Source organism: Macaca mulatta, chromosome Y (genome assembly GCF_049350105.2).
Source record: "Macaca mulatta isolate MMU2019108-1 chromosome Y, T2T-MMU8v2.0, whole genome shotgun sequence".
NCBI classification, from domain to species: domain Eukaryota; kingdom Metazoa; phylum Chordata; class Mammalia; order Primates; family Cercopithecidae; genus Macaca; species Macaca mulatta.
In genome coordinates, this window is record NC_133427.1 from 9803681 (window position 1) to 9828421 (window position 24741).

Below are 24741 nucleotides of genomic sequence, written 5' to 3' on the forward strand. Positions count from 1 at the left end.
CATTCACAGTCAGGCAACCAGCTGAAGAACCTCAGTTAGGCAGAGTCCTGCTGGTAGCTGGGGCTTGACCTTCATGATCCCGAAACCCCTAGCCTGCAGTGGAATGAGAAACCCAGTATCCTAGAGGGAGAGGGGTCCCAAAGTCTTATGCCAGGTGTACCCTTCCACATACCACCTCCCCTAACATGCTGCGAGGCACTCCTTTTAGGAGGACGCCAATGCAGTGCTCCTTCATGATCACTTCCATGCAGAAGTAAGTGTGGTGAGAAGAGGGAAACTTCATCCTGCTGCACGTTCCCGGGACGGCTGAGTTCTGCCACCTGCCTGGCTAAGAAGGAGAAAGGGGAGAGACTCAAGGGACCATTTCATCTAGATGGGTGGAGGTGGTCTGCTAGCTGGGTGAAGCATGCTTTTCTTCTTCTCAGCTCTCCCGCTGAGACACCTTGTGGCACCAGGGTGACATCAATCTGACGCGGAAACGCCACCTCTTCCCCAGACACAATCTCCACAGCCTGACATGCAATTCCATCATGTAGTTAAGCAGGACTTCATGTTGTGTGATCCGGGCTGACTTCTGGGTGTGCACGTTGGGTTTTTGGCATGAGCCTGCTGGAAACAGGCATGGGGAGTGGCGATGGTTTCATGGCTGGCATGGCCATGCAGACTCCCCTTCCTCCAGGGACTTTCCAAGAGAAAAGTGCCCTTCAACAGTCTGCTGTGTGTGAAGGGTACTTGGCGCTGTTATTCTCCATTGTTAGTGATGATCTTGGCTCCCCGTCCCTACCATGTGCTCTTGCGGCACCTGCAAACAAGCTGCCCTCCTATCTATAGGAGCCTGACCTTGGTGTCCCTCCTGTTTTCCATCCCCTATCTTCTGGCTGACCCTGGGCAGCTCTGGCCTGGCCCCACCCCATCTTGCCTTGGGAAGCCTAACACCCAGCCCCAGCTGCCAGCCATCCGGAACAGGCAGCTGCAAGGTTTAGGATCTGGCCCAGAAACTGGGGATGCCCTGGGGTCTGGGGTGTTCATGTAGCCCAGCTCCAAGAGAAGAATGTTCAGAGTCCTTTGCTGGCTGAGGCCAGAGCCAGGGCCAGTCTGTGCCCTCTGATCCATCTGCTGCCACTTGGTGTCGGCCTCCTCCCTGGCCTCCACCTGGACCACCGCCATTATGTTGTCCACAACCAGCACTGCATCCTCCCTCAAGGCCGCCTCCTCCCTCTGCACCACTGCCGCGCTCTCCTGCCTCAAGGCTGACCACGGGGGCCCTCCTCCAGAGCTCCCACAGTCCACGGCCTACTCCTTCCTCCCCACACCTCTGCAACATCTGGCCTCTGGGGGCTGCTCCCCTGGAGGACCGCGGGCGTCTCCTGCTGACTATCCTTTGCCACACCTACGTGGACACAGTGCTTCTGGTAAGCCCCACCGGGCCCGCAGCCCGCCTTACCCGCTGCGGGCCCTGGGCCGCTGCAGGGTCACTGGCGTACAGGATTCTAGGGGCCATAGGCAGAAGTCCTGGTCTTGCGGAGCCCTGCCAGCAGACATTGCGGCCGCAACTGCGCTTGCGGGAGCCTCTGGGTCAGTAAGGCAGCACGGCACAGCGTCCACAAAGGCCATCGATGGGCATCCCTGGCTGCTGGCCTCCAGTGTACCCAGGGCACTGTAGGAGAGGTCCTTCGGAATGCTCAGGGAGAAAGCATGATACTGGGAGCCTGTATTTGCTAGACCTGCAGGAGTCCCTGCAAGGGTTTTGTCCTCAAGAGCAGGGGAATTCCTGTACTTCTGTAATAGAAGGCGACTTTCCTCCCACGCTCCCGCCCGACTCCACTGTGCCTAAGCCGCCCAAGCACCCGGCGCTGGTCCCTCTCTCTACACACTAGATCGGCAATTCTCAGTAATATCTACCTGGTCAACCAACCGAAGAGAGATGTTTCATGTGTTCACTGTGGGTCAATGGCTTACAACAGTCAGCATGCCAGTTAGGGTGCAGGACTTCCAAGCACCCAATTTCAAAGTGCACACTGCCGGTGCCACCTGATAGAAGCTCTGATGGCTTCTCGCAGGAGTCTTTCCCCGGGAGGCTGGAACTGCAGGCCTCCCGGATGCGGGAAACCCCGGAACACGCCCACCACCCACGCACTGATAAGTCGCGGAGAGTGGCGCCTGTTCCGGCACTTCCGGCGCCCTTGGCGTAAAGTGCGGATGTGGCATCGTACGCCCCAGTCGGCCAACCGTCGTCTTGAAGCCAAGTGCGTGTGCCGTGAGGGCCCCGGAACCCAGAGGCTGTTTGTCCTACTCAAAAGCATCTTTATTTTTTGTTTCTCTGCTCAGGTTGGTCTCTCGGCAAACATACAAAGACAGCGAGCTTTTTGGGTGTTGTCTGTAAAAGCGGATGGGTTTTCAATGTGTGGGTGTTGAATTATGGGAGGAGAAAGTAGGGAAAGAAATCGCTAGTGTTATTAAGGAACTCATTTTTATGAATTCATTGTCTGTTTCTTGAGGATTCTTCCCTTTACCGTCGGCCGTGTCTGACCGGTGGGTAAGTTGTGGGACAGCGAGCTAGGGCCCCGTTGTTTTCATGTTCACTTTTTATTATAGCGGTTTTTCTTTGTGAATGTGGTCATAATTTAAATATACAGGCGGCCGGGCGCGGTGGCTCAAGCCTGTAATCCCAGCACTTTGGGAGGCCGAGACGGGCGGATCACGAGGTCAGGAGATCGAGACCATCCTGGCGAACCCGGTGAAACCCCGTCTCTACTAAAAAATACAAAAAACTAGCCGGGCGAGGTGGCGGGCGCCTGTAGTGCCAGCTACTCGGGAGGCTGAGGCAGGAGAATGGCGTGAACCCGGGAGGCGGAGCTTGCAGTGAGCTGAGATCCGGCCACTGCACTCCAGCCCGGGGAACAGAGCGAGACTCCGTCTCAAAAAAATAAATAATAAAATAATAAAAATAAATAAATAAATAAATAAATAAATAAATAAATAAATAAATAAATAAATATACAGGCAATATACTTTACCACTGTGATTAAAACCTTGTCCTTTTACTCAGCACGTGTCGCATGTCTGATTTGCCTGGCAGGAATCAACTTTGGAGGTAAATTGCGTTACTTTAGTGTATGTAGAAGTCTGAGGCCATAAATAATCACAGTTCAAATTTGTGTCTGTAAAGCCTTGAAATGTCTGCCTTCTTGTAAGACAGTATTGGTAGTGTTTCCTGTATCTCTGGTATGGTAAATACTTTAAACCGGGTAGGTGAGTGTAATCCAGATAAATGGCGATAGATAGCCTAAAATGGAAACGAAATAATCGCACTCAAGTTATTTTATTAACCTAGCACGCCGATGTACTCTGGTAATCCTGGCATTTTGAGAAGTCAAGGTGGGAGGGTGGCTTGTAGTCAGGAGATGGAGACCAGCCTGTGTAACATAATGAGCTCCTTTAATCTGTTGCCATTTTGGCACCAAGGACTGGTTTAGTGGAAGGTGATTTTTCCCCAGACAAGGGGTGGGTAGGGTGAGAAGGCTGAGCGCTGGACTCGTCGGGGTGGATGGTGGGCATCAGGGCCCCAGTGGGTACGGGAAGTGGCGGGGCTTCGGGTCAGAGCAGTGTGACGGGGGTGGGGATTGGGCAGCCAATCTGTGAGGGGGACAGGGCATGGCAGCGGGAGGATAGGTGGGATGGTTTCCAGATGAAGCTGTTCCACCTTAGGTTGTTCTCAGACATTACGTTTTCCTAAGGAAATTGCCACGTAGGTTTGTCGCATGCACAATTCACAGTAGCGTTCCTGTGAGAACGCAGTGCCTCCGCTGATCCCACAGGTGGCTGGGCTCAGGCAGTGGGAGTGGTTCACCACCTTTTGTGCACCCGGATTGCTAACAGGCCAGAGACAGGTACCCGCTGGAGGCCAGTGTTTGGGGATCCCTGATCTCTTGTATATTTCAAATCACTAAACATTTGTAAAATATTTAAAATATTCTCCCCCAAGAAAGCAAGTACTTTAATTAGGTGAATTAAATCATTTATCCAAATATCAGTCTTGGCGTGGTGTTTCACCATTGAAATCCCATCAGTTTCATAGCCTCATGCCGTCAGATCACTTGAGCCCAGCAGGTCGAGACCAGCTTCGACAACATAGGGAAACCTGTGTGTATTCACACACACACACACACACACAGACACACACGCCCAGCTAAGGTTGCAAGGGCCTGTACTCCCAACTACTTGGGAAGCTGAGATGTGGCACGATCACTTGAGGCTGGCTGGAGGACACTTCAGTCCTCCTCTCAGGAACAATGAGAGAAAGAAGTCAATATTTATTTAATGCTATTAATGGAAGTACACTTTGGCTAAAGGAAATTGAAGTCTCTGGGGGAAAAAAAGGAAACAAACACACAAACAAAATCACATGTACCTCCTAAATGTATAGTTTTCAAATTAAAGTATTTAAATGCGGGCTTCCTGAGTATTGCAACTTTAGAAAATCACAATAGCTTTTGTTATCTAAGTTTTATAAACGAGTTTTTGTGAGGTTTATGGTAAAATGCAGCGTTTGTCCATGAAGTTGGTGCTTCTTTTGCTCTGTATGTTATACCTTTTTCATGTTTCAAGTAAGAAATACAAAGAAGATGTCAGCCTCTGTAAGGGTATTTCACTTGAGGTTTCAACACAGTATGTAATAAAATTTTTATCTTTTGGGCTTCCTTCTTGTTATCTGACTGTAAATAATTTTTTACCCTTTACAGCTAAATGATGGAAGTGAATCAGCCTGGCAAGCTTTTCATTGGTGGGCTAAGCAGAGAAGCCAATGAAAAGACGCTTAAAGCAGTATTTGGGAAACATGGTCCCTTGTCGGAAGGTAACTCTTAATGCCAACATATATTTCTGTATATTTTGTATTTATTTTTTACCACAGTAAACATATACTCAAAATATTTCCTTAAATTCTTAAAGTGTTTTCTTGTTTTGTTTTTTAACTGTTGTTTTGAAGTTTCTGTTTGATATTCGGATAATTCTCATGGCAGCAGCTGAAGGGTTTGTGGAAAGGGTCACCTACTACTTCAGAAGGAAAACGAGCAAAAGTAAATTATTTGTGCAGCTAGTGAGCAAAATGAAATATAATAGGCAGACTATACAGATGACTTAGTATTAAGAATCATAGTGATGATGTGAAATGCAATTTTTTTAAATTTCATGTAACTCTAAGATGTTTAGTACTATGATAAGTTAGTTATATAAATGTAAAATGTTTTCATATATTTTAGTTGTTTGGAAGAAAGATCGAAAAAACAAGTGTAGAGGCTTTGCATTTATTACGTTTGAGAACCCTGCAGATGCTAAGAATGCTGCCAAAGATATGAATGGAAAGGTAAGGGTCCCTAGTGAATAATGTTTTAACTCCGTTTTTCAATTAGCAGTATCACTAGGTCCTCTTAGTATTACTAAACTTTTGAAGATAGCAGATCGCCATATGATTTAAATGCTTTAGCCATCCTCTTCTTTCTGCCTCATAGATGCAAGTGTGTTTGAAAGCATATAGAAATAAACATTATATGAATTACTGTATGGTAATCCAGTGTCCGTGTTTGTACTTCAATACGAGTGTAAATAGATTTTCAAAAGCTTACAAAGGTTTAAAACTTAGAAAGAACCCTCAGGAATATGACAGAAAGAAGTCAATGTTTATTAAATGCTGTTAATGGAATTACTTCCAATTCCTGGAAATACTTTTGTAGCATAGACAAACTGTGGATATATACCTAGACACACTTACAAGAAAGAAATCTTCTGTAAAGAGACACCTAGACAGACTCACAAGATGGAAACATTCTTGTCCATTCTCTGAAAATATATTCTAGAGAACGTATATTTAAAGAAGACCTTTTCACTGAAGGAAGTGTTAAGAAGTTGAACATAGAAAATAATGTGAGAACGTTGAATTTGGATAACAGAACAACTGACTGCCATTTTTGCCCCATTGTTGCCCTTTTCTCCTAAGAACATTTTTAGTCTGTCACCAAAGTGATTTATGTAACATGCGTACATAATTCCTGATTTTCCCAGTGTATTGGTGGACTTGTTTTGATCCAGTCCATGGTCTCTTGTCCTACTGAATCTTAAATTTGAGGGAGTGTGTGTTTATTACAGCTTTAAACTTTTCTGTAATACTGTTAGCTACTGAATTCCTGTACGTTTTGCAGTTAAGGTCATTCCATTCTGGACCCTTTGGAGCTTTTTGTGTTTTATAACATTATCACATATCACAATCTGATTTTAGTTTCTGTTACCCTTCATGCTATCTCGAGTATGCTTTCTTGGACTTGGTGAGCATTGCTGTTCTCTGTAAATGTCTAAGAAATAATAATTTATTCTTCAAAAACACCTTAGATTTTATAGTTTCTTCCTAGGCATATATACTAGGTGTTTTGTACTCCCTGTACCATGTATTAATCTCTCGATTGTTAAATTGTCTTTAGTGCATATTTAAACTTTCCTAGTTGCTTTTATTTCTGTTACATCTAGCACACTTCCTGGTACATAGCAGACAGTATATTTTTATTCACTCTTATACTCTTGTATTTGAAGGTGTGGTAGAACATGCTTTCTGTTCATGTCATGGTGTCGGGACTGGAGATAATTTTGACTTATGTGTAGTAGTAATCTATGATAATTGTTTCCACTAGATTTTAAGCAGCAGAAGAGGTAATTTTTGTAGATGTGATTTCTAAACCCCTTCATCTCACATATTTTATTGTATAAAAATAAATATAAATGTTATATGCACATAACTATTAAGAATGGAAATAAGGAGGTACTTAGAGTTTTCAGGAGGAATGAAGAGTTTAAGAAATTTTGGCTGACCTTGGAATACTGGGAAGCAAGCAGCCAAGTGCAAATCTGGGGAAAACGTTTTTGCCGAGAAATAGCAAAAGAAGTCTCAAGGTAGGACCAACTGGCTATGTGGCTGCAAGAGATCTTGGAAGGTATTTAAGATCTTCCCTCAAATAACAAAAGCCATGTAATTTTTAAATAGAGTTCTTAGCTGAACTGTTTTCAAACATTACTTTGGCCTATAGAAAAGATAAAACTGAAGAAAGTTATTGTGAATTTAATTAGGACATTTAAGCATTTCTGAGAAATAACATGCAGTACTCTACTAAGAACTGTTTTATAGGGACACATCTAACGCCAAATAAGAAATTAGTACAGCAGAAAACATGAAGGAGACCAACTCTAGGTCACATTTAAGGAAACAGAAGTAGAGTAAATATAGAATTGTAAATCATACTGGGAGATTGTAGGTAAGTGTGAGCACAATAAATAAGAAACTGTTCAAAATGAATAACTAATGTCTTTGAATAACTAACATTACTTTTTAAAATGACACATTCTTTTATATGCACTTGAAACACTGAAGCTTTTAAATAAGTGAAGTGGGTGCAAAGATGAAGTAAATTATGTATTGTAAAGAACAGATGTGCTACATTGTCTGACTGAATGTGTGATGGGTTAATTTTTTTGAGGTGTTATTTTTTAATACTGGAGGCTTTTCAAGGAATTTGAATAATAGAATTTGTGTTTATCCCTTCATGGAAGGCATGAGCTCAGCAAATTGTGAAGGACGTGATAATTTCAGGAAAAAATAAAAAGAAAAGAAAAATGTTTGTGTTCAGTGAAAACATGTAGAACTGAAATATAGTTGATGTAAAATGTTTGTAAAATGTGTTTAGGTTAAATGTGACAACTATTGATAGTATACTTTATTCTTTCAGTTTTTGTATGGAAAAGCAATAAAAGTAGAACAAGCCAACAAACCATCCTTTCAAAGTGGTGGTACGCGGAGAATACCACCTCCTTCAAGACACAGAAGCCCCTTGGGAAGTCTGAGATCTACAAGAAGTAGTGGAGGAACAAGAGGGCGGCATCACTCACGTGGAGGACACTTGGGTAATGTTTTAAAACATAAAGATGGAACCATAGGACTGAAAGACAGTGTTGGAAGATGTAGAAATTTCTCAATTTTATTTACTTCCTAGGAAAAGTAAATTCTTGTTAATAAGCAAAATCATTTGTAAATACTAAAGATGTATTATAAGAAAGATTGAACTAATATCTAAAATTTGTTTTAAAATCTTAATTACTTTGCTTGGGAATAATGTAAATTTCTAACTGAATTGAGTTTATGAATGCTGATTGTCTGTACTCAGCAGGTTTTCTGCAGAACTCATTCACATTCATAATACTTTAGAGTTTCTACTTTGGGGCCCCGTAATTCATAGATACTGCATTGTCAAAATACAGTGAAATCTTGAAAACCTTCCAAAAGGACATTAGAAACTCAGTATTTTAGGATTGCTTTCACAACATTTATTTTTCTGTGTATACACGTAGACACATGGATGCAAATATTTTGATAGGGATAATTTGCATAGTGGCCTGCCATAAAGCATTTTCCACTTAAGGGATGTGGAACGTTAATTATTCAAAAGAGTCTGTGACTCAGGAAATATCTAAGTTTAAGTCTTTCTTGAACTTCAAAATCCTACTCTTGGCCGGGCGCGGTGGCTCACGCCTGTAATCTCAGCAGCGCTTTGGGAAGCCAAGGCAGGTGGATCACGAGGTCAGGATATTGTGACCATCCTGGCTAACCCAGTGAAACCCCGTCTCTACTAAAAATACAAAAAATTAGCCAGGCGTGGCAGCAGGCACCTGTAGTCCCAGCTACTCGAGAGACTGAGGCAGTAGAATGGCTTGAACCCAGGAGGCAGAGCTTGCAGTGAGCAGAGATCATGCCACTGCACTCCAGCCTGGGGAACAAAGCAAGACTCCGTCTCCAAAAAAAAAGAAAGAAAGAAAAAAGAAAAAATCCTATTCTGACACTTCTTTTAAATAAAACCTTTTGACTATTGCAGGCCTAATGAATATCCTGACAACAAAGGCAGAGGAAAGCAGATATTTCCTAATAGTACTTTAACTGATTCATGCTTTAGTGGTATCAGTAAAAATGTTGAAATAGGTCAACATACCTTCTATTATTTTATCATCACCGCAGGGACCTCTCGTGGTGCACCACGTGAGCGAGGGCCTCGGATGATGTAGGTGGAAGGAGGCACCACGTTATAACAGTATACGAGATAGACATGGCAGAAGTCTGAGAGTTACTCAAGGAGCCATGGTGATTTCTGTTCCAGTGGTGGTGAGCATGGTGGAAGAAGGGAACGGCGCACCACCCTCCTTGTGAAGCACATTGTAGCTCAAGTTACAGGGCTTCTATAAGTTGTGTTAGGGAAAGCCGATCTGAAGGAGGAAATGGAAGTAGATATTTAAAATAATAGTTCTTGCATATCAATTCTTGCTCACATATCGAAAATTAAAATGGTGTTTCAGCATTATTACCTGAGTACCACTATAAGAAATAGGTTTGTTTTTTATACCTTGTAAGGAGAGGTAGATACTGATTTCTTCCATGAGTTTTTTGAGGTATTCTGAATAAAAGGAATTTTTTCAAAGTAATTTTATAATTTTGAATGCTATTTGAAAACTGTCTGTTTAGATGTAATATCTGTAACTCAGTATTTTTTTTTTTTTTTGAGGCAGAGTCTGGCTCTGTTGCCCAGGCTGGGATGCAGTGGGGTGATCTTGGCTGACTTCAAGCTCCGTCTCCTGGGTTCATGCCTTTCTCTTGCCTCATCTTCCCAAGTAGCTGGGACTACAGGTGCCCGCCACCACACCTGGCTAATCTTTTTGTATTTTTAGTAGAGATGGGGTTTCACCATGTTAGCCAGGATGGTCTCCATCTCCTGACCTCGTGATCCTCCTGCCTCGGCCTCCCTGTAGTGGGACAGGCCGCAGGCATAACCTCTGAGATACCAAGTTGTAGAAGGAAGGGCTTTATTCAGCTGGGAGCATCGGCAAGCGACCGTCTCAAAATCCAAGCTCCCTGAGTGCACAATTTCTGTCCCTTTTAAGAGCTCACAACACTAAAGATTTCCCAGGAGAGGGTCGTGATTGATTTGAGCAAGCAAGGGGTATGTGACAGGGGTTGCATGCACCGGTGGTCAGAGAGAAACAAAACAGGGCTGGGAGTTTCACTGCGTTCTTTTACATAATGTCAGGAACATCAGTCATAAGTTGATTTTTAACTATTAGGTTTAGGCCGGGCAAACCCGGCCAGGCTGCCTGTCTTTAGTTTTGCTTCATTGTTTCTATTATTAATTTTTTAAAGAACAAGTGCTGAGGATACAACATTGTGAGAGGGTCTTTTTCTTTCCTCAATTCCCCCCTTTGAGACTTTCACTCATTTTATTAGTGGGAGCTCTCACTCTCATTATTTATGTTTTCCTGTGTAATAGATTGATAGTGATTTATATAGTACGCTTGTGCTGAAGCATTTTGGTGAACTAAAGTAGCGACGAAGCTTTTTATCATTTGGAGAAGTATAGGTATCATACACGGGAGCAGTAAGCAGATTCCTGTTATTATTATTATTCCTATTATAAGAGTTTTAAATCATCCTATTGCTGGAAACCAATTTCCAAACATGGCTTCCAGATTAAATCCATGCCACATTTGCATGGGTACATGTGCCAGTTGTGTAACTATATCTTCGGCTACCTGCCCCGATCATCTATGTGTAGACAACCTGCCCCTGATCATCTATGTGTAGACAACCTGCCCGTGATCATCTGTGTGTAGACAACAATTAGTAAGGTTGAATTTTCCACAAACTCCTCCTTCAGCTGCTAGCAAGTAGTCAAGAACTAGTCTATTTTGATAGATAGCATTTCTCATTAGAGTTTCTTACTGGGCAAGAATAGTCAAGGTTTGACCGGTTTTATTATTAATAATTTCTAAAACAGCTTGTAACCGTATGATTCAGTTGAGCATGTAGATGGGGGTCTGATATCCCCATGAGTCATCTTGAGCCCACGTGGCGGGGCCATAGTATTGTATGATTCTTTCTGGGGGCCATTCATCATCTTTCCAGTTACTTATGGCTCTGCTCCATTTTTTGTGGGAAGCATAAACTGGGAAGCCCAGGAGTTCACCTGTTTTTATGGGCAGTAAGAAGAAAGATGGCTTAATGCTACCAATTACACAGCTACCTGTCCACTGATCAGGCAGCTTAGCATAAGCTCTGTGTCCCCGTATCCAGTATAACCGCCGTCCAGTCTTGGTGGAATTCTGGGTGGGCCCAAACAGTCTGCAACTTTGGAAGTTTACTGAATGGATTTCTTTCTGTGTAGTTGGAACTCCACCGTGTAACTGTCTTTGTGGTACCATTATACAGCTTTTGCCCAAGACAAGTCAGCCGCCCTACGGATGAGTGAATCCCTTTCCTTCTCTAGCTATGCAATACTGTCTAATAATTGAGGTTTTTAGAACCCAAAAATTGTTAGGGTGGTTCTTCTGGGCTGGGAACTCATCAGGAACTGGGTCTGTAGGAACTAATTCTCGGGCTTCCCATGGCCAGTGATCTCCTGTTACGGTTCCTCCACAAACATAACATGAAGTGACATTTAGAGACTGGGCTACATGCTCAGCTACTTGCAAAAACAAATTTTTAGTTTTTCCTGGAATCTCAGGTACTGGCACATTTAGTTCATCATAGAAAGTCTGAAATACTGGTTCTGGGGAGCATCTTTGAATATCTCCTTTTATTAGGAGGCTTACGCTAGGATCTACTCCTTTCCCATCAATGCCTCATGTTGCATATTTTCCCTGATTCCATTCTGGGTCTGAGGGGTTTGTGATGATCAATTCTAAAGGATTGCAGCCCCCACTCATCCAGGAGGGGCTGGCTTTTCCTTTTTGGAGGAGCCAAACAGGACCTTTTCCATCTTCTTTCCAGGTAGCCCAAATGACACAAGACCAGTACTGACACATGTCATGTGAATATGATTCTTGACAGATATACTTATTTTCTGCTGTGTAACTTTTTCCCCAATCTAGAGAACGGCATCCTATCCTGTGCAGCTTATTATTAATAGTGGCACAGGCATCAAATTTTAAGGTTACATTTTTGAGGACCCCCCTTTCTTCTGTTTTAACTATTATTTTACTTGTGTCTTTTAGGAAAGGACCAGTCCTTAGTCTTATTTCAAAGACTGTGATCATGGGAGGTTGAGAGGGGTCCATGTTATAAGGAAAATAAGTCCCACGACAATTTTCCTCATGCTTCGGCCATGCGTAGACCAGTCAGCTTCCGGGAGTGACTGGAGCAGGGCTTGTCGTTTTCCTCAGGGTCACTTTGCAGTGATTGTCCAGGCTTGGTTTGACCTCCCAGGTCTCAGCTGCTGCAGGCTTCACACGACTATGGTGACTCCAGGCTGGGATTCCTTCCACCTTTACAGCTGTGGGAGTGGTCGGGACAACAGTCTGGGGTCCCTTCCACTGTGGCCGCAATGGAGTCACGTTCCAGTCCTTGATCCACACATGGTCACCTGGAGAAAAAGGGTGAACTGCGGAGAATAAGCTGACTGGGCACCTCTGATTTACCCAAGCTGAGATAGTCTGGGCAATTTTCCCCAAAGCCGGTAGCTGCCGCTGTAATTCAATCTCACCTAACTCTTGGGGAGTACCCGGAAGTCCTCGCAGTATAGGAGGAGGCCTGTGATATAGAATTTCATAAGGGGAGTATCCTGTTTTCTTAGAGGGGTACACCTAATTTTAAACAATACTGTAGAAAGGGCTTGTATCCGTTTTAATCCTGTCTCCTGACATACTTTCCCTAGACTATTTTTGATAGTTTGATTCATTTGCTCTACCTTTCCGGAACTCTGAGGTCGATAAGCAGCATGTAACTTCCAAGTGATTCCTAATATCTTTGCCGTCTTCTGTGCCAAGTCAGCCACAAATGCTGGCCCACTATCTGAGCCAATTCATAGGGGCAGTCCAAACCTAGGGATGAGATCTCGAAGAAGCACACAGGTTACTTCATGAGCTTTTTCGGTTCATGTTGGATAAGCCTCCACCCACCCAGAGTAAGTACACACTAGAACCAGTAAATACTTGTTACCTCTGCATTTAGGCATCTCTGTGAAGTCTACCTGAAGATCTTCAAAAGGAGCTGCTCCATAGGCTTGTATGCCGGGAGGCACAGAGGGGCCTTGTTTTGCACTGTGTTGTCGACAGGTAACGCATCGCTGAGCCACTGTTTTAACAAGAGCTGGCAAGTGTGAGATGTAGAAATACCGGCCTAACAGCTTTTTGAGTGATTCTTGGCCTAGATGGGTAGTTTCATGTACAGCCAGCATGACTGCAGCTCCTAACGGCTGTGGCACAGCTATTCTTCCATCTGGCAACTTTATCCATCCTTCCTTTATTGTTTGTCCTCCCTCTGTTTGAAGAAAGTCTTTTTCCTCTTTAGAATAAGTTGGCACCAGGTCAAGCATTTGAGGGAGTAGTGGGGCTGTGACTGACGCCCGGTAAGGAGTAGATGCTGCTTTTTGTGCCTCTGTGTCTGCTCAGGAGTTTCCTTGGCTCACTGAGGTGGAAACCCGCTGGTGTCCCCTGCAATGCATGACTGCCACCCTTTGTGGTTTCCACACTGCTTCTAATAATTGTAGAATTTCTTGTTGATATTTTATGTCTTTTCCCCCAGAATTTAACAGGCTTTTTTGTTTATATAATGCTCCATGTACTTGAAGGGTTAGAAAGGCATATCGAGAATCAGTATAGATATTTACAGTCTTACCTTCACTGAGTTCCAAAGCCCGAGTAAGACCAATGAGTTCTGCTTTTTGGGCCGAAGTGCCCTGAGGCAATGGCTTAGCTTCAACAACGTCATCCAAAGTTAGTACTGCATATCCTGCACACCTTTCTCCTTGCGAGTCGATGAAGCTGCTCCCGTCCACATATAATTCCCAGTCTACCGATGCCCACGGCTGGTCTCGAAGATCTGGTTGGCTAGAATAGACAGAGTCCAACACCTCTACACAGTTATGTTCAATAGGGCTGTCAGATACCGGGAGCAAGGTGACAGGATTTAAAGTGTTACAGACTTCAATGGTTATGTGGGAGTTTTCACGTAACAAGCCTTGGTACTTAGTTAATCTGGCATTTGTTAGCCAATGGTGTCCTCTGGTATTCATTAAGGTTGCCACCGCATGGGGGGCTTTTATATTTAGGTTCTGTCCAAGGGTTAGCTTGTCAGCTTCTTGTGCTAACAGGGCCGTTGCTGCCAAGGCTCTTAGACATGGAGACCAGCCTTTAGAAACCCCATCTAATTGTTTTGAGAGGTAGGCCACTGGTCTTGGCCAGGGCCCCACAGTTTGAGTTAAAACTCCCACTGCCATTTTTTCTCTTTCTGACACATAGAGCGTGAAAAGTTTTGTCAAATCTGGTAATCCTAAAGCTGGGGCCAACATAAGTTTTTCTTTTAACTTATGAAAGGCTTGCTGTTGTAGAGTCCGCCATTCAAAGGGCTCTCTGTCGCCCCCCCTTTGTAACTCCATACAGTGGTTTAGCTAGCACTGCAAAGTTTGGGATCCATAATCTGTAAAATCCCACAGCCCCTAAAAATTGTCTTACTTGCTTCCGGGTTTTAGGTTCCGGTAGGCTGCAGATGACCCGCTTTCTTTCTGACCCTAGGCTGTGCTCCCCTTTTTGAATAGTGAATCCTAGGTAGCATACCTGTTGTCTGCAGATATGAGCTTTCTTCCTGGACACCTTATACCTACAGTCCTCCAGGTGCCGAAGCAGGGCATCTGTCCCTTTTGCACCCCCGACTGCCATGGAGTGTCCTAGCAGAAGGTTGCCTACGTACTGGAGCAGGGTGCAGCCTAGGTCTTCAGCAGGAAACTTCTGGAGATCCCGAGCCGACGCTTCCCCAAAGATGGTGCGGGAATTTCTGAACCCCTGGGGAAGCCGAGTGCAAGTGTACTGAGTGGTGACACCTGACCCTGGATCTCCCCACTGCAAGGCAAACAGCTTTTGGCTCTCAGGAGCTAGCCTGATGCTAAGGAAGGCATCTTTCAAGTCCAGGCAAGTAAACCAGCCGTCCTCAGCTGGCAGCAATCCTAACAGTGTTGTATGGGTTAGGAACTGCTGGGTGCAGAGTCACTGTAACTTGGTTTACCAAGCGTAAGTCCTATACAGGTCGATAGTCTTTGGTCCTTGGTTTAGGGACAGGTAGGAGGGGGGTGTTCCATGGAGACTGGCAAGGAACTATAATCCCGAAGCCTTTTAAGTGTTTAAGATGAGCCTGTATTCCTATAAGGGCTTCCCTGGGAACCGGATACTGCTTTTGTCTGAGTGGCTGGGCCCCAGGCTTAACTTCTGTGAGTATGTTTGGGGCTTGATTGATTGCCAGCCCCAGAGGATTGTCCTCTGCCCATACTCGGGGCCATCGCTCAGCTAGAGCTGGTGTTATTTCCTGGCCTGACTGGGTTAGGAAAAGTCTCCACTCTTCTTTGCGGGGTACTGTAAGGGCCATGATGACTGCCGTTTCTGGTAACTCCAGCTGTGAAAAGCCCTGTTTTGTAAAGGAAATATTGGCTCTCATCTTGCTAAGCAAGTCTCTTCCCAACAAAGGCAATGGGCAGTCAGGCATATACAGAAATTGGTGAGTCACTTTATGCCCTCCTACCGAGCAGGTCTATGGTTGTAGAAAGCCTGCTTGGCGGACACTCATGTTGCTCCAATTATATCAATGGTCTTTTTAGATAAGATAGCCACTGGGGTGGTTACTACTGAGTGTTCAGCTCCGGCATAGACCAAAAACTTAATGTCCTTGCCCCCTATTGTTATCCTGACCATGGGCTCCTTGCGGGACATTTGAGCCCGGTCCCCTTCAGTCTAGCAGCCCTTCAGCTAGATTGAACAAAATTCCTTCATCTTTGTTTGAGATCTTTTGCTCTGCATCAGTCTGTTTTTCTCTTGGTTAGGGACATTTGTTTTCCCAGTGTCCTGTTTCTTTACGATAGGCACACTGGTCACATTGCAGACGTGAGTGATTGGACTGGGCATTCCTTCTGGAACCCCCCTTTTCTGGCCCTTTCTGGGGGATCTCTTTAATTGCCGCAGCCAGCAAATCAGCGTTTCGCCTGGCCTGGCGGCTTGTTGCATCTCTATTTACAAATACTTGATTAGCTATTTCCAGTAGCTGTGAGGTATTCATTCCTGCAAGCCCAGCCTGTTTTTGCAATTTTCTCTGGATATCTTCCACTCTAACTAAAGCCATATTAATCATACGCTTGTTTTCAGGACTATTCGGATCCAAAGGAGTGTACATACATACAGTAAGCTTTACAGAGTCTGTCATAGAACTGGGCTGGACTTTCCTCCTTTCCTTGGATGACTTCAGAAACTTTATTTACGTTAGTAACCTTTTGAGCCCCTTTTCTTAACCCTGCAGTTAATGCCTCCTGGTATTGTTTTAGCCTCTCCATATCTGGTCCTTCATTTGGGTCCCATTGAGGGTCCGTTCCTGGCAGCTGAATTCTTAAATATTCCTGAGGATTTTGATAATCAACTGGGATGTGCTCCTCTAGTCATTTAGCTGCTGCCTGCAGCACCCTTCGTCTTTCACCTGTGTTAAAGAGGTACATGAGTAGCGGGTGGCAATCAGCCCAAGTAGGATTATGAGTCTGGATAATTGTTTGGAGCAAGTCAATTAGAGCTTGAGGCTTTTCAGCGTAAGATGGAGTGTTATTTTTCCAGTTGAGGAGGTCAGCAGAGGTGAAAGGGTGATACACAAAGGCACGCCTTTCCACTATGTGTCCGTCCTCATCTACCCGGTATATCGCTGCTCTCTTAGGGGCCTTTGGATTCCAGTCTTGGGCTGTAAGCAGGCTGCCAAGGGAGGAGTTTTTCCTGCAGCTTCACTTTCTTTTTTGTCTACTCTGGATGGTCTAGGGGGCTTCAGGTTCAGGAGAAGGGGGCCTCCCCGCTTGATAAGCGGGGGTGGGGGGCACAGTTGGTGCCATCTCTTGCCATGAGTCCTCGGGCTCTGAGTCAGACAGAACTTTAGGAACCGGCTTCCTTTGTCCGGTGGAGCGAGAACCTTCCTTAACCAACTGTCCCTTTGCTACTGGTAGTGCTGCTGCCTGCCCCCTTAACAACTGCGGGGGATCTAAAACTAGCTGTTACCAGGAATCTATATATGGAAATTGATCTGGGTGTCCAGGCTTGCCTGTTACTTTGTGCCATACTTTTGAAACTAAAGACCTGTCTAAGCTTCCTTCTGATGGCCAGCCTACACCTAATGCTGGCCAGTCTATTTCACACAAAGTTCTAAGTTTTCCTGAAGTCATAGTGACTCCATAGTCTCCACTGAATCTTCTCTTGAAAGTTTTTAGCATAGTTCCCAATGGGGTGGGCTTGCTTTGTGCCTGACCCATGTTCTCCAGGACAAAATACCACACTCTCACCAGAAACACTCACCACAAAACAAAGAACGGGTAAAAAGGGCACACACACACTTTTATCGTTTATACCAAACCAAAATCAGAACACCACAAAATTCAAAATCCGAGCACCAAGAGATTTAAGCCAAGTCAAAACCAAATCCAAAGTATCCAGCAATTCAAGTCAAGACAAAACCAGAACAAAAGTGCCAATCCAGGCACACCGTGGGTGATCAGGCCACGCTTCCACTCAGATGGAGTGGGGCAAGTTCCAAAGACTAGTCTTACCAAGTTTCAGATGTCCGGACTCCAAGTGCCAGTTCCTTCCCAGTGTTCAGCCACTGCGTTAATCCTCCTTGGGGGCCTGCCGTGCACTGCTCTGGTGAGGCGTTCCACTGGGGCAATTGCCTATGGGAGCGCTCTTTGGATGGTGTCACTCAGGCTGGCCGGAGTCCCCCACAGGGATGCTCCATAGGGCAGGCCTAAGCCGCCTAAGGGACTGCCTTGGCCATCGGTCAGTTACCTCGCTTCCTGGTCAGGGAGCCAAGAAATGTAGCAGGACGCGCGGCAGGCAAGACCTCTCAGACATCAAGTTGTAGAAGGAAGGGCTTTATTCAGCTGGGAGCATCGGCAAGCGACCGTCTCAAAATGCAAGCTCCCTGAGTGCACAATTTCTGTCCCTTTTAAGAGCTCACAACACTAAAGATTTCCCAGGAGAGGGTCGTGATTGATTTGAGCAAGCAAGGGGTACGTGACAGGGGTTGCATGCACCGGTGGTCAGAGAGAAACAAAACAGGGCTGGGAGTTTCACTGCGTTCTTTTACATAATGTCAGGAACATCAGTCATAAGTTGATTTTTAACTATTAGGTTTAGGCCGGGCAAACCCGGCCAGGCTGTCTGTCTTTAGTTTTGCTTCATTGTTTTTATTATTAATTTTTTAAAGAACAGGTGCTGAGGATACAACATTGTGAGAGGGTCTTTTTCTTTCCTCATCCCAAAGTGCTGGGATGACAGGTGTGAGCCACCACGCCCGGCCGTAACTCAGTATTTTAGGATTGATTTAACTATATTTGTTTTTCTGTGTATACATGTGCAAGCATCTATGCAAATCTATTTTATTTTTCATTTCATATGGAGAATTTGCAGATTGGCCTGTCATATAGCATCTGCCATTTAAGGAATGTAGAACTCTAATTTCTTCAGAGAGTCTGTGACTCAGGAAAAGTCTAAAAATCACTGCACTGCTTCACAAATAAGTATGTAACTTTCTTTGCTGGAGGATGAGTCACTGTAAATGGTGTTTGTGATTGATTTACTCGATAGGAATGAGGGGTCAAATTTTACTTAAGAAAACCAAAGCAAACCATGCATTAAAATATACCTGTTAGGTAAATTGTATTATCTCTTAACATTTCATTTGGAGTTTGAACAACTAGATGTGTGATTCATTAGAGATGTTTGCTCAAGTTGAAATTGCAGCATATGATTCATTCTAAGAGACAGAGCTTTGTGTCTTTTTTGATCCAATTGATCTTGCTCTGCCATGTATGAGAATATCCCTGTTATTACATGTGACACCACCAGGGAATTGGAATCTGTCCATCCATCTATCTATCTATCTATCGCTTGATCGATTGTAATATTTTTCATTATTTAATGTGCAGTTCTTAAAGGTTACTATAATTGAGCATAGCCCAAGCTGAAAATTGCTATTAAATAAGGGAAATTTAAGAATTCTAAATTATGTTAACAAGTTTCAGAGACCATGTATTTTTCTAAGGTGTCACTTTTTGATTCTGTAATTATTTGAGTTCCTTTGAGTGGAATTTAATTTTACGATATGTTTTGATGAAGCTTTCTTCATGCCCGAATGATATGAGTAGCCATTTATCACTGATATCCTAATATGTTTTTCTTGATCTAGATTATGTTTAGAAATTTGACTTGTAGATTTCTGCTCTCTCTTCACTCTCCACGTATCCCACATCTCTCTCTCACACCAATGTATAAAGATTTCTGATTATTTTTGTGGATTTTCTAAATGGACTTTTATTGCTTGAATTAAAGTAATTTCATATAGAAACACTAAAGTTTATTAGTTTAGAGAATTGTGCAATTTTACGATTATAATGTGCAGGAAATATTTATACACATCTAAAATTTAGCCATTTAAGAAACAGTGATGTTTCTCAACTAAAAAGATTTTGTATGAAACACAGGTGATGGCGGATACACTCTTAATCTCCACATGAGTTCTTCTAGGGGAACGTTTGGAGTTAAAAGAGGTCCATATTCAAGAATTGGAAGTCCTCCTCCTAAAAAATCTGCTCCTTCAACTGTGGCAAGAAGCAATGATGGGATGGGAGGCCAAGGTAAATGCTACCTGAGAGCCAGACCGTAGTTTTTGTATGACTGAAAATGAACTATTTATCTGAATGCTTAAGATTGAGGAACATATTAGAATTGACACATACATGGGCCTATTTATTGATTGATAGCTTTTATTTTAGTTTGAATCTCACTAGGCGAATTTCAGATTTATGGTGAAGAAATATTTGACCTTCTAACTGCAGATCAAAGAAATGATTACAAAGAGGCAAACGCTCCATTTAATGCTTTTTTTGCTAGAAAATTCCTTTTAATTGTTCTTAAAGTTCCTGGCAGTATTCTTTGATAGGAGGCTTCTTAATCTAAGGAATCCTTCCATATCCTACGTCCCTTTGTATTTGACCCTGGTGTTCCAACCTAAAAATTGCATGTTCAGTTTTTTTTGTCAGGTTGGAGTCTTGCTCTCACCAGGCCAGACTGCAATGGTGAGATGATGGCTTACTACAGCCTTATATTCCTGAGCTCATGCAATCCTCCTGTTTCAGCCTCCTGAGTTTCTGTGGCTCATGGCATATACCACCACACATATCCAATTTTTCTTTCCCTATTTTTGTAGAGACAGGATCTCAGTACATTGTCATAGCTGACAGTAAAGCCCTGGGCTCAAGCAGTGCACCTGCCTCAGCCTTCCAGAGTGGCTCGAAGCATGAGCCACTCTGCCTGTCCATACAGTTTCTGTGACCTTGGTAATGCTTGTGTGCAAGGCATTCTTACTGGTTCTTTGAGGATACTACAAGAGCATTTAGCAGAAAAGCAGTCACTGGGCTTTAATACTATTTAACAGGGTAAGTAGGCATTGAAATGGAGACATGAAGGAGTCCAACATTTTTCACAGAAATGCAGAGTTGTGAAATTCAGGGGCTGTATATCTACCATTAAGATTGTACAGGGATGTGTACGCCTTCACACAAGTTCCTTAGTGCAGGATTTGAAATTATTTGAGGAGAGAATTTAGAGCTAAGCAATAAGAGGTGAGCAGTAGGATTGAACAGAAGTAATAATCTTGAGAAGGAGGAGAAGAGTAAGATTTCAGACTGAACAGAAGAAAGCAAGGCAAAAAAGTGACAGTTCTCAGCAAAGAAGCTTAAGCAGAACAAATTAAAATTCTTACTAAGGCGTGCATCATATTGTGGAGGAAATGGAAACCTTCCATTTTCAATTTTCCATTTTGTATTAGAGGATTGGTGAAGTTAAATAGTAATTGAGTTCACAATACATAAGCTAGCAGATTTCCACTAAAAGATTAGCCAGTGAACACATCATAGGTGAGAGACTGACCTGTAAGAAATAGCATGTGAAGAGTATATTACAGGAAAACCTGTTTTGTTTTGAATGAGGCACAATGATGTAGTGACTTTTTTACCGGTAGTTTTTATTCCATGTAAAATAAATCTTAGCCATCATTAGAAAAGCTTGAGTAGCATATTTTAATTTGTCCTCATTTAAGATAGAGCCAACCACTTAGAGATAAAGGAGAACTTTTATGTATAAATTTCACATTCGGTAGTTCACAGGTTACAGTACTTGTGTGTGTGAGATGGACTGAACAAGGTGGATAAATTTACTTTTTTCAGGTGAGATAGGATGATACATGTAAACTTTAATATCAGTGTACATTTTGATGGTTTTACATGTTTTCCCTGTGTCATTAATAGTCATCAGTAATTCATATGGAAAGGAAAATAATAACTAGCTAGTTGTTAACAGTTAAGAATGAACTGTTACCCTGAGAATTAATGTTTAGCTTAAGCTGTGTTTAAGAAGAACTGGGCTTGCAGGAGCCAAGAGATTATACAAAGCTTTAAGCTATAATGAGGGTGTCATGAATGTCTGGTAACTCAGGGAAAGAGAAAGAGAGTCAGGGGAGAAATAATTTTTAAAGTCGTTTTAGAGAAGAAACGATAGTATTTGAAATTCTCTGTACTTTACATAATACGTAATCATGTTAAATTAAAGGTCCCATGTCACGTGGAAGAGAGAGCTACGCAGGTCCTTTACGCAGAGAGCCATTCTCCTCCTGGAGAAACGACAGTATGTCACCAAGAGATGATGCTTATGCAACTAAGGATAGGTAAAGGAAAATTGAAAAAATAGTTGATTTTTGTTGTGGTGATGAAATTCACATAACAAAATTAAACATTTGGGGGTTAACAAATAAGTGACATTTAATACATTCTGTGTTGTGCAACAACCACCTCTATTTAGTAGAAAAGCATTTTCATCACTCCAAACTACAACTACACTACCGGTTAAGCAGTCCCTTTCATTTTCTTCCTTTGCGCAGCCTCCAGGAAACACCAATCTGTGTTCTGTTTGTGAACTTACCTGTTCTGGGCATTTCCTTGTATTGGGCTCAAACACTACACGGCTTTTTCTGTCTGTCTCTTTTCTTTCTGCTGGATGCCCTGAAGGTTTATGAACATCGTAGCACTTCACTCCTTACACAAGCCGTTAACTCATTATTTTGTTTGGGTTGTTTCCACCGCAGTATCTCTAGGCACAAATATTAGTTTGAGTACACTTACTCAATTCTGGATATATATGTGTGGAGTTACTTGATCATATGATAATTATGTTTGTTTTCTTGAGGACCCACCACATGTGTCCATAGTAGCTGCATAATTTTCCATTCCAACAAGCACTGTTTCATGGTTCCAGTTTACCTACGTCTTCTCAAAGACTCTATATTTCTAGCTTGTTACAGTTTATAGGCATTCCAGTATGTGGGAAGCATGGTATCACATTTTGGCTTAGAAATGCATTTTCTGAATCCCTAATTATGAGTATCAGTTCCACGTGCTTTTTGGGTATTTGCATATATTACATTTGGAGAAATGTCTGTTTAGATGTCTGGCCCTTTATTTATTTATTTATTTTAGTTGTAAACAGGTTATGTTTTGGATACTAGAAGTTGATCATTTGAAATTTGTTTCTTTGACTTATGCAAGCAGAAATCATCCAGGTTTTCGAGACACCAGGTGTTATGCTCCACCACGTAAAGACTATGCATGGTGTGATTATGGTCGTTCTCGCCGTGATGAACATTCCTCTAGAGGATACGGGTACTATATAACATTTTCTGGTTTTGTTCAATATATATCTTAAACTGTTCATTCTGACACTAACAAAGTATTGTGTGTGTGTGTGTGTGTGTGTTTTGTAGTGAACATGATGGCCGTGGTAGAGATGATTCAGAACCAAGTGGATGTTCTTACAGAGAGGCATATCAGAGTTATTGTAACAGTCCAGGTATGTTTTGTAAATTATAGGATTATATTTAGTAGACCAGATCATTGTTGTAACAAAATTTTATGGAAAATTACAAAGGAAAAACATAACATGTTTAAATATTGGGAAATGTTAACACTATAAAGCCTATGGATCTATATGAAGGTTAGAACTTCAATTCATTTACAGAAAATGTGACTCAACCTTTATTTTAGAATAAAGTTTCTTAAGCTTCCAAATACTACTCTGACACTTCTTTCAAATGAAACATTTTGGCTATTGCAGTCACAATTAATATCCTGTCAACAGAGGCAGAGGAACGCAGATGTTTCCAAATAGAACTTTAACTGGTTTCTGGTTTAGTGATACCAGTAAAAATGTTTAAATGTAGTTTAACATAAGTGCTATTATTTTATCAACCCTGCAGGGACCTCTCGTGGTGCACCACCTGCACCAGCTCCTCGTATGACTTTTGGTGGAAGCAGTCGCCATGATTATAACAATACACGAGATAGGTATGACAGAAGTCGGGAGAGTTACTCAAGGAGCCGTGGTGATTTCTATTCCAGTGGTCGTGAGCACAGTGGCAGAAAAGAACGAACATATCCACCTTCAGTGGATAGGGTGCGCCGTGATCCTCATGAAGAATATGGGAGCTCAAGTTACAGGGCTTCTAGAAAAGATGTTGGGGGAAGACGATCTGAAAAAGGAGACTGAAGCAGATATTTAAAATAATAGCTCTTGCATACCAAACCTTCCTTGGTTATCGAAAATTAAAATGTTGTTTCTGCATTATTACCGGAGTACCATTACTAGAAACAGGTTAGTTTTGTGGGGAGAGGTAGATATTAACTTCCTCCATGAATTTTTTGAGCTGAAAAGGAATTTTTTTTCAAAATAATTTCATTATTTTTAATACTGTTTGAAAGCTATCTATTTAGGTGTAATGTGTGTAGTAAAATTTTCAGAATAAACCTATACATGGAATGCAGAATGCCTGATTTTATTGCTACACATGCTGAAAAGCAAATTCAATAGGAGAGTAAATTGTGTTGTTTGTAAAAAAATGCCTTTGTTGGTTTGCACATAAATACGTACAGAAGTAGGCACATGTGAAGTCTCCCTTGGAAGCTGCATAAGTTTCCTAATTAGGCTGTGTTTCTTTTTTAAAAACTTATCAGCTTCAGCTGGGCAAGGTGGTTCACACCTGTAATCTCTTCTCTTTGGGGGACCTAGTAGATGAATCACAAATTCAAGTTTCAGAAGCCTTCAGAAACTGTCTGCCTCACGCTGAAATGTTTATCCTTTGGAGGAATAGTAAAGGTCAAAAAATAATACTTAGATATTGTTGAAACTAGAGTTTAAAACATCCATTCTTCTTGAAGCATTCTGTGACTGAAGCGGGACAGTGGTAATGAAAACATACTTTCCACGGAAATCAAAACTGAACCGGCTAAGTTTCTAGGTACATAGCGTAATGAAATTAAATGGTCCTAGTTTACATAGTGAAAAATGAGTGTTTAGTTTTGGGAGGTACTCACATTAATATTGTCTTCAAATATTTGGCAATGGATGTTGTAAGCAGTGTTTTAGCAATATATTCTTACAAATAGGAATAATCTAGGAGGGTTGCAAATTTACTTTTTTTTTTTTTTTTTTTTTGAGACAGAGTATAGCTTTATCATAACCTAAGCCATGGTCCAGTGACTGGACCTTGGCTCACTGCAACCTCCCTCTTCTAGGTTCAAGCTATTCTCCTTTCTCAGCATCCCGAGTAAC

At 42.6% G+C, this 24741-nt stretch overlaps 1 protein-coding gene across 1 annotated transcript; it reads left to right on the forward strand.

The window, feature by feature from the left end:
• The first annotated feature begins 4725 nt into the window (after positions 1-4725).
• LOC106995411 (RNA-binding motif protein, Y chromosome, family 1 member B-like) lies at positions 4726-23922 on the forward strand. Its single transcript, XM_015128653.3, has 8 exons — positions 4726-4855; positions 5262-5365; positions 7770-7944; positions 19566-19718; positions 21691-21805; positions 22686-22796; positions 22898-22983; positions 23390-23922. Exons 1-8 carry the CDS (start codon positions 4747-4749, stop codon positions 23677-23679), a joined length of 1143 nt encoding a protein of 380 aa, XP_014984139.1. The 5' UTR covers positions 4726-4746; the 3' UTR covers positions 23680-23922.
• Positions 23923-24741: the final 819 nt, after the last annotated feature.